Source organism: Rhineura floridana, chromosome 10 (assembly GCF_030035675.1).
Source record: "Rhineura floridana isolate rRhiFlo1 chromosome 10, rRhiFlo1.hap2, whole genome shotgun sequence".
Taxonomy (NCBI): domain Eukaryota; kingdom Metazoa; phylum Chordata; class Lepidosauria; order Squamata; family Rhineuridae; genus Rhineura; species Rhineura floridana.
Window position 1 is genome coordinate 86,499,590 of NC_084489.1, and position 12,893 is coordinate 86,512,482.

General features: G+C 44.8%; 2 protein-coding genes across 7 annotated transcripts in view; one reads left to right on the forward strand and one right to left on the reverse strand.

Moving 5' to 3' along the window:
- The window catches only part of ALS2CL (ALS2 C-terminal like), a 79,602-nt gene extending 73,089 nt beyond the window's left edge, over positions 1-6,513 (reverse strand). For 2 of the 6 annotated variants that reach the window (XM_061587357.1, XM_061587353.1), the window contains exons 1-2: positions 6,376-6,513; positions 166-309 (exon numbers count right to left, since the gene is read on the reverse strand). The gene's annotated coding sequence lies outside the window, so the exon portion shown is untranslated. Of the gene's footprint in view, positions 1-132; positions 310-6,375 lie in introns of all 6 variants that reach the window. The other 4 variants (XM_061587359.1, XM_061587355.1, XM_061587354.1 and 1 more) reach the window with 2 other exon arrangements.
- TMIE (transmembrane inner ear) overlaps positions 637-12,893 on the forward strand; it is a 42,557-nt gene continuing 30,300 nt past the window's right edge. Inside the window, exon 1 of the mRNA XM_061587383.1 lies at positions 637-839. Coding sequence (XP_061443367.1) covers positions 738-839 — 102 coding nt within the window. The 5' untranslated portion in view covers positions 637-737. The remainder of the gene's footprint in view (positions 840-12,893) is intronic.

Genomic DNA, 12,893 nt, shown 5'->3' on the forward strand with positions numbered 1-12,893 from the left:
CATTTATGCAGAAGCATATTTTGACCTGCAGCCAAAGCTGGTTAATTCAAATAAACATTCAGCTTCTCGCCTCTGCTGCTCCCCCACCCTTTGACTGCCTGACCCCCAACCTACAAGAACTCTCTTGCCTACCCTTTTTTGAAAGGGGGGGGGGAGATAACCAACCCTCTTCCAGCTCAAATCAGCTTCCAAGTCTGGTCGCCTGGAGGTAATCGTTGCTCGCCGCAGGTCACCGGGCAAGTGGCTCTTCCAAAGCTTGCACTGAAGACCATTCACCACCGTTCATGCGAAGATCTCTCATTTACCCATCTGTGGAGTCAAGAGGAGGAAACCAGGTGATCTAAACCCGGTTCATCCGCTTGAGAGAAAACAGGCCTGGGCTAAGTTAATAAGCCGGCTCTCCAGGGAGAGCAATCTGGGTACAAGCAGTCAGCAACATCATCCCTTCGCGAACCTGGGAGATCGCACCCCCCTGGCTGCTCCCCAGACCAAACCCGCCTGTAAGCAAACCCAGCCTAATGAATTAATTAATGGCTCCCCGGGGCTGCCTCTGAGGCTGCAAGGGAAGCGACTGCAGGCTGCAGGAGGGTGCCCAGCCATTCCTGGCAGATGCTGAAGTGCAGGGAGGGGGGGTGACAAGGCAGCTAGCCAGCTATCAATCAGCCACCCCTCGCAGGCTCCGGTTTGCACAGAGACGAGAGGAGGGAGAGCGATAAACAGTCAGGGAAAGGATTAAGATGGCGTGGGACCAGCCTACGAGAAATACCCTTTGTCAGTTTGGGGGGTCACCTTCCCTGCTGCTATGTTACTCCAGGACTGCCCTGAGTCAACTGATAGAGGTAAGGAGAACGAGCCATCTGCCAAAAACTGCATGGAAAGGATTTTTTTTAAAAAACTGTGTTCTATATCAAGGCAAGGAATTCAAGGCAACTCGGAGGCAATGTTTAGCCAGCCCTGGTGTGGCTTCAGATGCAAACAGCAAGCCAGAGAGGCTGAGCTAAACTGGTATTGGTTCTACGATTATCCAACCATGGAATTTTACATCCAGAGAGCCACAGTTCGCTTATTTGTAGTGGGGTGGCGGGGAGAGAATCAAGCTTCAAGCCCTCATGGCTGAGTTTCATAAGAAAGCTTGCTAAAGTCCTAGTGCCGTGGGGAGGAGCCTTACAGGGCTTTCTCTGAGCCAGGCACACTCCAGGCGAGAGAGAACCTTTTGAGAATGTACAGAGGGCACTCGATATCACTACAGCCTGCCCCCCAGATAGCGGGAAGTGGGTGTGGCTTCCAGTTAGGGTTAATTCTCAACATCATGGTAGTTTATTTTTTAAAATTGCCCCTAAAACCTACAGCCAGGGCAACTGCTGTTGCCCCTCTTTTGCTCGGGAGGAGGGGGGGATCCAGATGTCTTGAATGGAAGGAGAAATGGAAAAAGATGCTCAGCAATTATATTTCTTTCAAATTAGGGTGCTGTTCACCAGAGGTGGAGAAAGCCCGGCCATTAAAGCTGCAATCCTGCACCTATTTATAATGGAAGGAAGCCCCACTGAGCTCAGTGATACTTACTTCTGAGTAAACACAGACAGGATTATGCTATAAAGCTGCAAACTTCTACAACTGCCTTCACCAACCCTGTGCCCTCCAGATGTTTCTGACAACAGTTCCCATCAGCCTCAGTCCAAAACTTCTGGAGGGTACCAGGTTGGCTGTATGGGATAAAGCTGTAGGAGGCTGTATGGGATAAAGCCCCATTGAAACCTGTGGGGATTATCTCTGAGCAAACTAGCTTAAAATCAAGCTGCAAAATAAGGTGTTAGCAAGGACAAAATCTTGACATACAGGGAGTTAATGGAACAAGCTTTGAAACAAGGTTGCTTCCAGACAAGGACAAAACTGTTAGGAGTAAAGCACCCATCCTTGCAACAAGTAACCGGGGGGGGGGGAGGCAGGGTGATAGAAAGGCAACCCATTCTTCCCTCACCGATTGCTTCTTTAAATAAACTTGTTTGGCTTTCCTCAGGCTTTCCTTCCTTCCTCTTCCTTTCTAGTCAGTCGGAGATAGCGTCTGTGAGTGCAAGCTTCATGGCTTTACAACGCCCACATGCGTGTCTGTAGTCAGCATGACTTTATTTCCCAGTAGCAATAAAGCTTTAGATTCTTTATTCTTTCAGCTTACAGTCTTACCAAACTATTTGTTTCTGCACTCCACTGCAATATATACTAAAATCCTATAAAAAACAAGGTGTGATCAGGGAGAAAACCTTGACATACAGGGAACTGGATAGCGAGACAAGCTTTCAATCAGCAGTGGAACTAGGTCTTTTTCAGACAACCTGTCCATTGAGCTAATACTCTCTTCCAGATCACCCGGATTTGTTTGCACAAAGTTTGCAGGAGGTTAGACAGTATCCGCTGTTTATTGAGCATTCATTGCATTTTTGTTTGTAGAAAAAGTAGGTGATGTTGCATCCAGCAAATGTTATACCACACTTCCCAGGGCATTTTCCCATCATTTAACTTGTCACAAAAAGTCTGACCTTTCTGGGTAAACGGCAAGGGTGTAGTGGTCTTGGGGGGGGGGGGTCTTAGAATTTTTACTTTTTTGGGAGCAGGGTCCCAACAACTCCAGATCCTGCGAGACAATCAGCACGAAAGGGGAGTGTGTTAGCCACTGAGAAGAGTTTTATAACATGCTTCCTTGTCCTTTCCTGCTGATTGGAGCCAATCAGAGTGAAAGAAGATGAATTAGCCACCGAGAAGACTCTTCCCAGTAGCTAACACTCTCCCCTTTCGTGCTGATTGGCTCCTAGGGATGTCCATTCTGGGAGAAGGCATTAACAAGGATCTCATTCTCAACCCAGCAGCAAAAAAAGGGGGAGGGACATAGCTGTGACTAACATGAACGGGCCCTGCACTTCTGAATTTGCCACTACACTACTGGTAAGTGAGATGGATGCACCCAATGAACTCTAATTATGCAACTTAAATTCACCAGTATGTGACTGAATCCCACCTGAATATAACCATCTGGATGTGCCGTAAGCCAGTGGTACCCAAATGCTTCCCCCTCCCCACAGACAACATGAAAATTGCTGATGGCCTTGGTGGAGCACTTCATGATTTTTTGTACCTGCGGTAGCAACTGCAATATATTGTGTGAGATGCTGCATGATTTTTAATTGCATTTTCATTGCTTCTTTTATTGTGTTACTGTTTGCATCCCACAGAATTCAAATTGTAATACAATAATGTACTCTACAAGAAATCAAACAAGCAATAAAATAGAATCAAAAACCAGTATGAGTATTTCAGGGCATGCATGCCACAGACCACCTCGAATGAAGCGCAACGGATCTCCGTTCGGGAACCCCTGCTAAGCAATACTTTTTTGAGTCCTCTGTGCTTTATTAAGCTGAGGGTGGGGAATTGTCTTGGAAGGAGCTGAAATGGAGAAATGGCAAGCCGTCATCTCCAGCCGCAGCCTCACATGATCTGAACAAGCAGAAGAGGAGGGAGAAGAAGTGCCAGCTGAGTTGTGCTTCCTGCCCTCTTTGGCTACAAAGCCCGAAATGGCACCTAAGAGCAGCTTACCACTTACTAGAACTGCTTACAGATTTTTGGGGGAGATGGCAGATCAGCTCCACTGTAAACAAACATTCTGCTCTGAGACAAACTAGGTTCTGCGATTTGTTTTAAAAGGCTCAGATTAAACTCAGATTCAAGGACTCAGATTTGCTCCAGCAAGGTGCAGTCATGGCCACCAACGTGGATGCCTTTAAAAGAGGATTAGACAAGTTCACGGAGTATAAGGCTGTCAATGGCTATGTTCTGCCTCCACTGTCTGTGAGGCAAAATGCCCCTGAATATCAGTTGCTGGGAGTCACAAGTGGAAAGAGCGCTGTTGCATTCAGGTCCTGCTTGTTGATTTTTCATGGGCATTTGTGAGAACAGAGTGCTGGACTGGACGGGCCTTTGGCCTGATTCAGTAGGGCTCTTCTTATGTTACCAGGCTAAACACAAGGTGCTATTTTTTGGTGTACAAAGCCCTACACAGCTCAGGACCAGGAAACCTGAAAGACCGTCTTACCCCTTATATACCCAGTCGTTCACTGCGCTCTGCAGGTGAGGGCCTCCTGCAGATACCATCTCATCAGGAGGTCCATTCCGCACAACATAGGAAGTGGACCTTTAGCGCTGTGGCACCGACTCTTTGGGATTCCCTGTCCTTAAATATTAGGCAGGCGCCATCTCTTATCTTTTTGGCACCTACTGAAGCCCTTCCTCTTCCAACAAGCCTTTTAAGTAGGGACCTTTGGCCCAGTCTGCATCTGTATTGGAATTGGTTTTAAACATTTTTAAAGGTATTTTTTAGTGTTTTGTCACTTCTTGTTTGCCAGCATGGGTTCCTTCTGGGAGGAAGAGTGGGATATAAATTTAATAAATGATAAATGAAAGACATGTTCTAAAACAAGAGGTGTGGACCAAATTAGTGCACACTGGAATTTGCAAAGCTCTAGCAAAATAAGCTCACTTTTTCCAGCACATCAGCTGCCAATGAATCATAAACCAGTCAGTCAATCAATGGCAAACCCACTCCCTTCCTAGTCACCTAAACACACTCAAGGGCAACAATAGGGATATTCACATGTTAACAAGTGCGCAATCTGGATACATAGATAGTTGGGCTGTACATTCATACCGTAATTCACATGTAATGTTCATCAAGTGTACAGTCCATGTACAGGGGGCACACAAGAACTGTACACTCTTTCACACAAACACCTGTAGCTGCATAGAGACCACTTATACCTGTGTTCCATGTAACTGTGATCAGCCCTTATGTGGTTCACTCTGTAATGCTTAGCTCCAGTCAACACAGGGGACCACCCCCACAATTACTTGCAGGATGATCTTAGGAGGCTTATTCACACACTACATAGAACGCAGGTATAAATCCTCTCCACACACATAGAAGCGTTCCTGTGAAGGAGTGTGTACTGGTTGATTTATACAAGAGAATTGTGTAAATGTTACATGCGAATAACAGTATGAATGTGCCATTCAACTATTTGTGTACACGGATTGTACACTTGCTGAATGCAACATATGAACACCCCTCTTATCTCAGGGTGACAGAAAAGTCATGAGCACCTAAGCTTACCAAGGCACATTTCAGGCACCACCCCTCAAATACAGAAGGCATACAATTACTTATTTTATATTTATTTTATTAATAAAATGTTTATATATCACCCCTTCGCAAAACATCAAAGCAGTGTTGCTGAACATAAAAACATTTAAAAGCAATACAAACCAATCATTAAAATGCCGCCCTGGGCTCCTGCTGGGAGGAAGGGTGGGATATAAATCAAATAATAAAAAAATTAATAAAATGGCTAGCTACTGAAAACAAGCAAAAGCATTTTAAACTGCAGAGGTCTGTTGATATTTTTAAAAAAAGTCTTCAAGATTACTGACTCAAATTCAGGACAGTTATAACTCCAAGCTGATCCTGTATCACCGACCATTTCAGTGCCTTTCTTGCAAGATGACCCAACCCACTCTCAATGCCAACCATTAACATGGAATTTCCCACCTCCACCAAATATTTATCATAGGTACCAATTGCAAACACAGAGAAAAGCATTTGGGATATTATTCAAAATAAGAGCTTTTTGTAAAAGTTGCACTGTAAATTTGCTTGCAACTACTGGCAGCCCACCTCTGAATTCCAAGCCTTAAGAGACCAACAGCAAAGAATTATTGCAACATACATCCCATAACATTGCAGTTGACTGAAGCCCTTGAATTGATCCACCAAGGCAATGCTTATACAGTAATGCCTCGGTTAAGGAAGTCGATGCATTCCTGGACATGACTTCTTTAACAGAAACTTTGGTACCAGAGATAGGAATAACATGGAAAGCAGAGGGATAGGTTCCTACACCCACTCATAGCTGGTGGGGGCAGCTTCAGCAGGGGCTCTAAAAAATGCCTACCCAGCACCCCCTCCAAATCATATTGGATCCTTTCCTCTCCAGCCCTGGGAGAAAGCAGGAGATCTCTTTAATCCAAAGGAAACACACAGGCTTGTCAGTTTCACCCCACCACAGCCAAGGCACAGGCTTATCAGTTTATTGATAGCAAAGTTAGTCAGTTTCACCTTGAAGCAAAGGCATAGGCTTGAAAGTTTACCCATAGCAAAGCAAAGCTCTTCAGTTTCACCTTAAAAAAGCATTCCTTAAAAGGAGCTTCCTTGGTGGAGGATTCATTAACACAAGCAGCCCCCAAAACAGCACACATCTGGGTCACATTCAGCTTGCACAGAGGACATTTTAGCATCCCACTCCTGAGCTATCCAAGCATCACAAATGATACCTGCACTTCCTCCCTGTCTCCTAGTCAGTCTTGGTGCTCTTCTTTGCTGGGTTGCTGTATCTTTGAAAGCAAGAACCAGTTACTTCTTTGAAAAGCCTTTTTTCCTCCTCCCCTCCACTTTCGCTTATTCAAAACAGACTTGTTTCCACTTTTTAAATGCTCCCATCTGGGTAGAAGGTGGGGCCTGAAGCGAGCAGCCAATTGCTTGGCTCAAAGGGATTCAGGAAGGGGGGGGAGGAAGAGTGGCAACAAATGTTATTGGGTAGGGGAATCTCCACAGCTGATGAAGGCCAATGAATGGGGAGAAGAATTCTCTTGCATAAAGCTACCCTTCTGCACTTACCTGGGAGTAAGCCCCATTGAACTCATCAAGGCTTACTTCTGAGTAGATATTTCTCAGTGGTCCTGGGCTAGGATTTCACTGGGATTTAAAAAGAAGAATAAGGAGAATTAGTCGTTTATTTTCCCCAAAGATCTGCAGAAAAATGTGTGCAAAAGGTCCCTGTAGGGTCCAAAGGGTGCATGGCTGAGAGTATCAAGGCTGCCACCTGCTTTCACTAGCAGAGCTCCTGTGCTTTTGCTAGTTGGATGCTAGATAGAAATGTAGCCTTTCCCAGCACAGAAGATGGAATGGCTGTGACAGCTTCACCGGTTGGACTTTTGGCTATCATGCAGCTAATTAAAAGAACTGGGTCAAGGGGAAATAAAAATGAATAGTCACTGTTTGGGTGGGAGGCAAATGATTTAACATGCCAGCCCAAAGCCTCCTAACTAGCAAGTAGTTTTCCTGAAGATCACACTGAGCTGGGAGTGTCGCATAGGAAGCGAGGAAGCTGACTTTTCCCAGGTCATACCATTTGCCCATTGAGTTCAGTGCTGTCTACACTGCCGGGCAGCAGAGGTTCTCCAGGGTTATCAGGCAGGAGTCTTTATTTCCCAGACCTACCCGGGGATGCCAGGGATTGAACCTGGGAGTCTTGTGTGCAAGGCAAGTGATCCACCACTGAGCTATGCTCATTCTGAAAATAAGGCAAGGCTCCAGTCCTCATTGCTCTGGAGGGCAGGATTAAAAAGGAACATTACAAGCTGCTGTATACAGAATCAGACCAATAGTCTGTCTAATTCGATGCATTGTTGACACAGACTGGCAGGGTTTTATAGAGGTCTTTTGGCCTAGCCCTACCTGGAGATGCTGGAATTGCACCCGGGGCCTTCTGCATGCATAATGTGGGCTGAGACTCCAGTGCCAATGCGCACAGTGACATGTGGCTGAAACCCATTGCCGTAGGGCCAAAGTAGATGTGAACAATGAGCTCAGGCACTGTTGTTGCTGATTTATTTGTTATTTGCTTCACTATGTGTAAAGTCAGGAGGCAAGGTCTGATGTTAACAGTAGCGTAGTGGCACGTTCAGAAGTGCAGGGTCCTTTCATGATAGTCACAGCCATGCCCCCCTTTTTTTTGCTGTGGGTTGAGAATGATGTCTTTGTTAATGCCTTCTCCCACAACAATGGATGCCCCTAGGAGCCAATAAGCACGAAAGGGGAGAGTGTTAGCTACTGAAGAGAGTCTTCCCAGTGGTTGACTCACTTCCTCTCACTCTGATTGGCTCCAATCAGCAGAAAAGGACAAAGAAGCACTTTAGAAGACTCTTCTCAGTGGCTAACACACTCTCCTTTCATGCTGATTGACACATAGCATGCTAGAGACATAGGGAGCCTTATGGGACCCTGCTCCCCAAAAAGTAAGGGGTCTAAGACCACCAAGACCCCAGATGACTACACCAGTGGATTTTAACATCAAAAAGTGTGCACAGCTAGGGAGAGCTGAACTGTCCTGCATCTTTGCCCTACGTTCCTTAGTCATGAGCACCTAAGATTAGGAATCTAACAAGAGCCTAACAGATGGATCAGGCCAGGACCCATCTAGCATCCTGTTCTCACAGTGGTAAGCCAGGTACCCCAGTGGAAAGTCCATAAGGAGGACTGAGTGCCACAGCAACTCTCTCCTCTTGGGATTTCAGCAGCTGGTGCTCAGAGGTCTCTGATAGTAGAGGTAGAACACTGTCAATAATACTGAAATCTTAAAACCGGATGACCTTACAAGTTTGTTGTAACTGTTACTGAGATGAAGTGCCTGCAGTTCTCTGAGAATTTAGGAAAGGTGCTATATAAGAATGAAAAGATGAAGAGGAAAAGGCTTTTCAAGACCCATTTGATTAAAACTGTGTTTGCAATTTAACATTGTAATTTCATACATGTTATCGGGCAGTTGTCATAGTTTGGTGTTGTTTTAACTATGACTATTTGATTTAAATTTAGTATTACTATGCTGCGCTTAAAGTTGTACAGCTGGTTCACTGCTATGTTTTTGCTGTGATGCGTATGTTGCAAGCTGCCTCGCGGGGAGCGTTTAACCTGGAAAGGTGGCCTAGAAATATTTACATAACTAAATAAATAAGTAGGTGATGAGGATGGGGAAGAAATAATTTATTTATATAAAAAGATTTCTACCCTGCTCTTCATTAAAATAATCCCACTGTAGAGTACAATATAAAAAGTCAAATACAAAATAAAAAATGACATTAACCAACAAAACAGCAAATCGCAGAAATCCAGTGAGGCAGGCAACCCCATCAATGAACAAATGAACCAGCAGCACAATCCTAACCATGCCTCCTCAGAAGTAAGTGTTAGCATTATACCTGAATGCTGGAAGAAACTGATCTGTAACAAGCACGCTTTGCCCTCGGTACACTCACATTGAGACTCTGGGTTTCAGAAAACAAGAAAGCTTATATTTATTGTAGGAAATGCATGCTGGATAGGAAATATCTCTAGTTCTGGCCAACTAAAGTTGGAGATTCAAAGAACCATGCTTGAGTTTTCATCTCTGTAGGAGGGAGAGAGAGAGAGAGAGAGAGAGAGAGAGAGAGAGACAAAGGAAAGATGTCTCCTCTCCCGAGATGGGGTGAAGAAGGGAGGAGCAGGAATTGAGGTCAGCAACGCTAAGAGTATCAGTCCAGCACCTGAAGGCAGGTCAGCACAGGTTAGGTCAGAAAGACAACACACCAAAAACTGGAAGCAGCCAATGACTGATAAGTCTGTTTCCTCTTCTCTCAGGCATTTTAGCATGTGTTTTTAAATTGTTTTTTTTAAAGTGTTTTTAAATTTGTATATTTGTTTTTAATGTTTTTAATTGTTGTAAACCGCTCAGAGAGCTTTGGCTATGGGGTGGTATACAAATGTAGTAGTAGTAGTAATAATAATTCTCAAACATGCCAAAAAATTAATTCTTTGACAAATTGTGCAATGCTTTTTGGCCAAATGGCCTTTGTCAAGGGCTTATTATTTTGATCTTTTAAAGAAACAAACCCATCTGGATAGCTTCTGTAAGTATCTAATGTATTCTGGAAGGTGATCTTCTTGTAAGGTTTTGTCCTTCTAGTTTGGACAGAAGCTATGCAAATTGGTTTGTTTCTTGAAAAAGTTTTTTTTAAAAATGACAAAGGCCATTTGGCCAAAACATATTGGGCAATTTGTTAATATAAAGAATTTATTTGTTGGCACCTTTGAGAATTATTTCTCAGCTTGGCTCATAGGTCAGAAAGATAGCCTAGCGACCACAGAGCTTCCCCTCTCTATCTACCCTCCCCCTTGCAAACCCAGCAGCTTCCCAATACAAGCTGAGTTGCATCCCAACACCTCCAACCGAAAGCCCTGTGGAATTCAACAAGGTTTACTCCCAGGGAGAGGAGAGGCAGCAGGGGGAGCTTGGCATGGTGTGGGCACAGCCAGGGGTGGGCAGGGCCACAGACAATAGCAGGTGAAACAGTGATGCAACTCTTACCACTGTAAAACAGAGTACATTCCAGCCATGCAAACGTTAGAGGTGGCACATCTTTGTGTTGCCCCTGACATTTCTACACATGCACATGCACACCCTTCTCTATCCAGGCAAGCAAGAGTAGGGATGGGGGAGGAATTAGATTCAGTTTGCATTTGAAGCTGAATCTATCAAGTACCCACTTTCTGAAGCAATCTGAGAACCGAGACACACCCACTCTTTGAAATTCACACTAATCTGAATTTTGCAATGCAGTTCTCCAGCTGAAAAATGTTTACAGAGATGCATATATTTAGGGGAAATGTGCATAAAAATGAAGTGAACGTAACATACAAAACTACACAAAATTAGGAGAAAGTGCTTGCAAAAATGTGTACATTAGACAAAACTGAAGACCTTCCTCTTTCAACAAGCCTTTTAAGTAGAGACCTTGTCCCAGTCTGCGTCTGCGTTGGAATTGCTTTTGAATATGTTTTTAAACCTTTTTTTTATGTTTTCAATGCTTTTTTTTTAAAAAAAATATGTTTTTAAAGATATTTGTTTTAATATGTTTTTAAGGATGTTTTGTTGTAATATATTTTAGTCTGTTTTTATGATGTTTTAGAGTGTTTTTAGTGCTTTTGTTTGCTGCCCTGGGCTCCTGCTTGGAGGAAGGGTGGGATATAAATCAAATAATAAATAAAATAAGTAAAACTGTATACAAAAATGTGTTTCTTCAGACAAATTATACTAAAATACTGAAGAAGTTTCATGATGATTTTTTTTATGTAACAAAAGATTTGCAAATTGCTGCAGAGAAAAGGAATGGATTTAAGACTGGAAAAATAAGGGAGAGAACTGAAGTTGACAGATCTTTCCATCCCTAGTCCTGACGGCCAAGTAGAGAGGCCTGGAGGGCTACATTTGGCCTCTGACCTGAGGTTCCCAACCCCTTGTTTAGAAAACACTGAGCTAGATGAGCCAGTAGATGAAAATACTGAGCTGGCCTGATTCGACAAAAGGAGCTTCCTATATTTTTAGGATCTGTGGCAACAGGATTTGGATGCAGGCCATTTTAGGCCCGAGGTTTCCAGCTGATGGCGGGGGACCCAGCCTGAACCCCCTCTTCTTCCTTCAGTTCTAGCTTACTCTGCAGACATCAGCAAGCAAGGCCTTTTGCAGTGTGGAGATAAAACATAATCAGCTGCTAATTGGCAGAGATCAAGTTGCTGTTAAAAGGCAGAGCCATCAAGGAAGGAGGGAGCTGGCAGCTCTCCGTTGGGGCCTCTTAGGAAAGGGATTGTTTGGCAAAACTGGTCCCTTAGGTGATGGAAAGGAGGGGGGGGGGTCTGTTTCAGTCACGACCATGCAGAATATTTTTCAAGGGTCTACCGTGGATTCTTGGATTCTGTGTGTATATTTAGCATCAGCCAGGCTTTGCTCCAAGTGGAGGGATGCTGCAAGAAATGCAATCCTTCAAAAATGGATTGTAAACAGAGCCTCTGCAAGGAGGAAGGAAAGCTAAGTGTGTACAAAGGGGTCATTAGCAGAGACTGGGCATGGCTGAATGACGGCCTTCTGTTGCCTCAAGATGCACTGTAGGTAATTTGACACCACCACTAATACTCCCCACCTCCTTGGTGTAGAATTCTCAGGCATCAGCTGAAGAGATCAAAGCAACTCAAGAGATGAAAGAGCAGAACTCCCTAAAAAGCAAGTGCCTTGGGCAGAACTGTGTCTTCTTTTCCTCCTTCTGCGCAGAGGCTCAGTCCTTTGCCTTGAAAACAAAACAAACAAGCTCCTAACCCTCATGGGTTTGCAGAGAAAAGACTAGAAGGAGCCAGAGACCTCTGCAGAGGACTGGCAAAAGATAAGGGGCTGCAAGATAGCATCCTTGTCTTTCTTTTTTAACATGAGGACCACAGGGATCACGTGGGGTCACAGAGGCGATGAGGCTGAGGAAAGGAGCACCACCAGAGAAGGAGCTGAAATTCAGTGGCAGAGCATATTGCTCCCCATGCAGAAGCCCCCCAGTTCAATCTCCAGCCGGACAAGATCCCAGATAAGTAGGGGCTGGAAGGTCCTCTGCCTGAAACCCCAGAGAGCCAATGCCAGTCAGTGTAGGCAATATTTGTTAGCTTATTTCGAGCTTGATTCCATTTTGAATTCCCACTTGTCAGAAGATCTAAGGGCAACACTAGCGTCCTTCAAAGGGTTTGCTTTCTTTGAAGTCTGTTTTTCAAAGATTAATTCTGGGACACTCCAGTCTTGCTAAGAATTGCTAACTTCTTGCTTTTGCTAGCCTGTTCTGCTCCTCCTGTGCCTCTCCTAGCAGCTTCCTCTCTAGTCTACAGTCATGCTCATTTCCATGTTGTGAGATGATTTAGTAGTAGTAGTAGTAGTAGTCAGGGCTGGCACCAGAGGGCAGCCAGATTGGGCCCTGACTGGGGGCCCCTGGGGGCCCTGAAAGACCCCTCCTTAAGGTGGTTGGCGCCCACTTCTGCGATCCAGGCAGTGTTGGCTCCTGACCTGTCCACGGGTTGCAGAGAGGGAACTCCCAGTCACGCCCTACTATCATGCAGTCCCTGGTCTGCATGCCCCACCTACCTTTCCTTTGAAGTACATGCTGGCTGTGCTGCGGGCGCATGCTTGCCATCAGCCAAGATGGTGGCAGGGGCATCAGCTGCTCAGGAA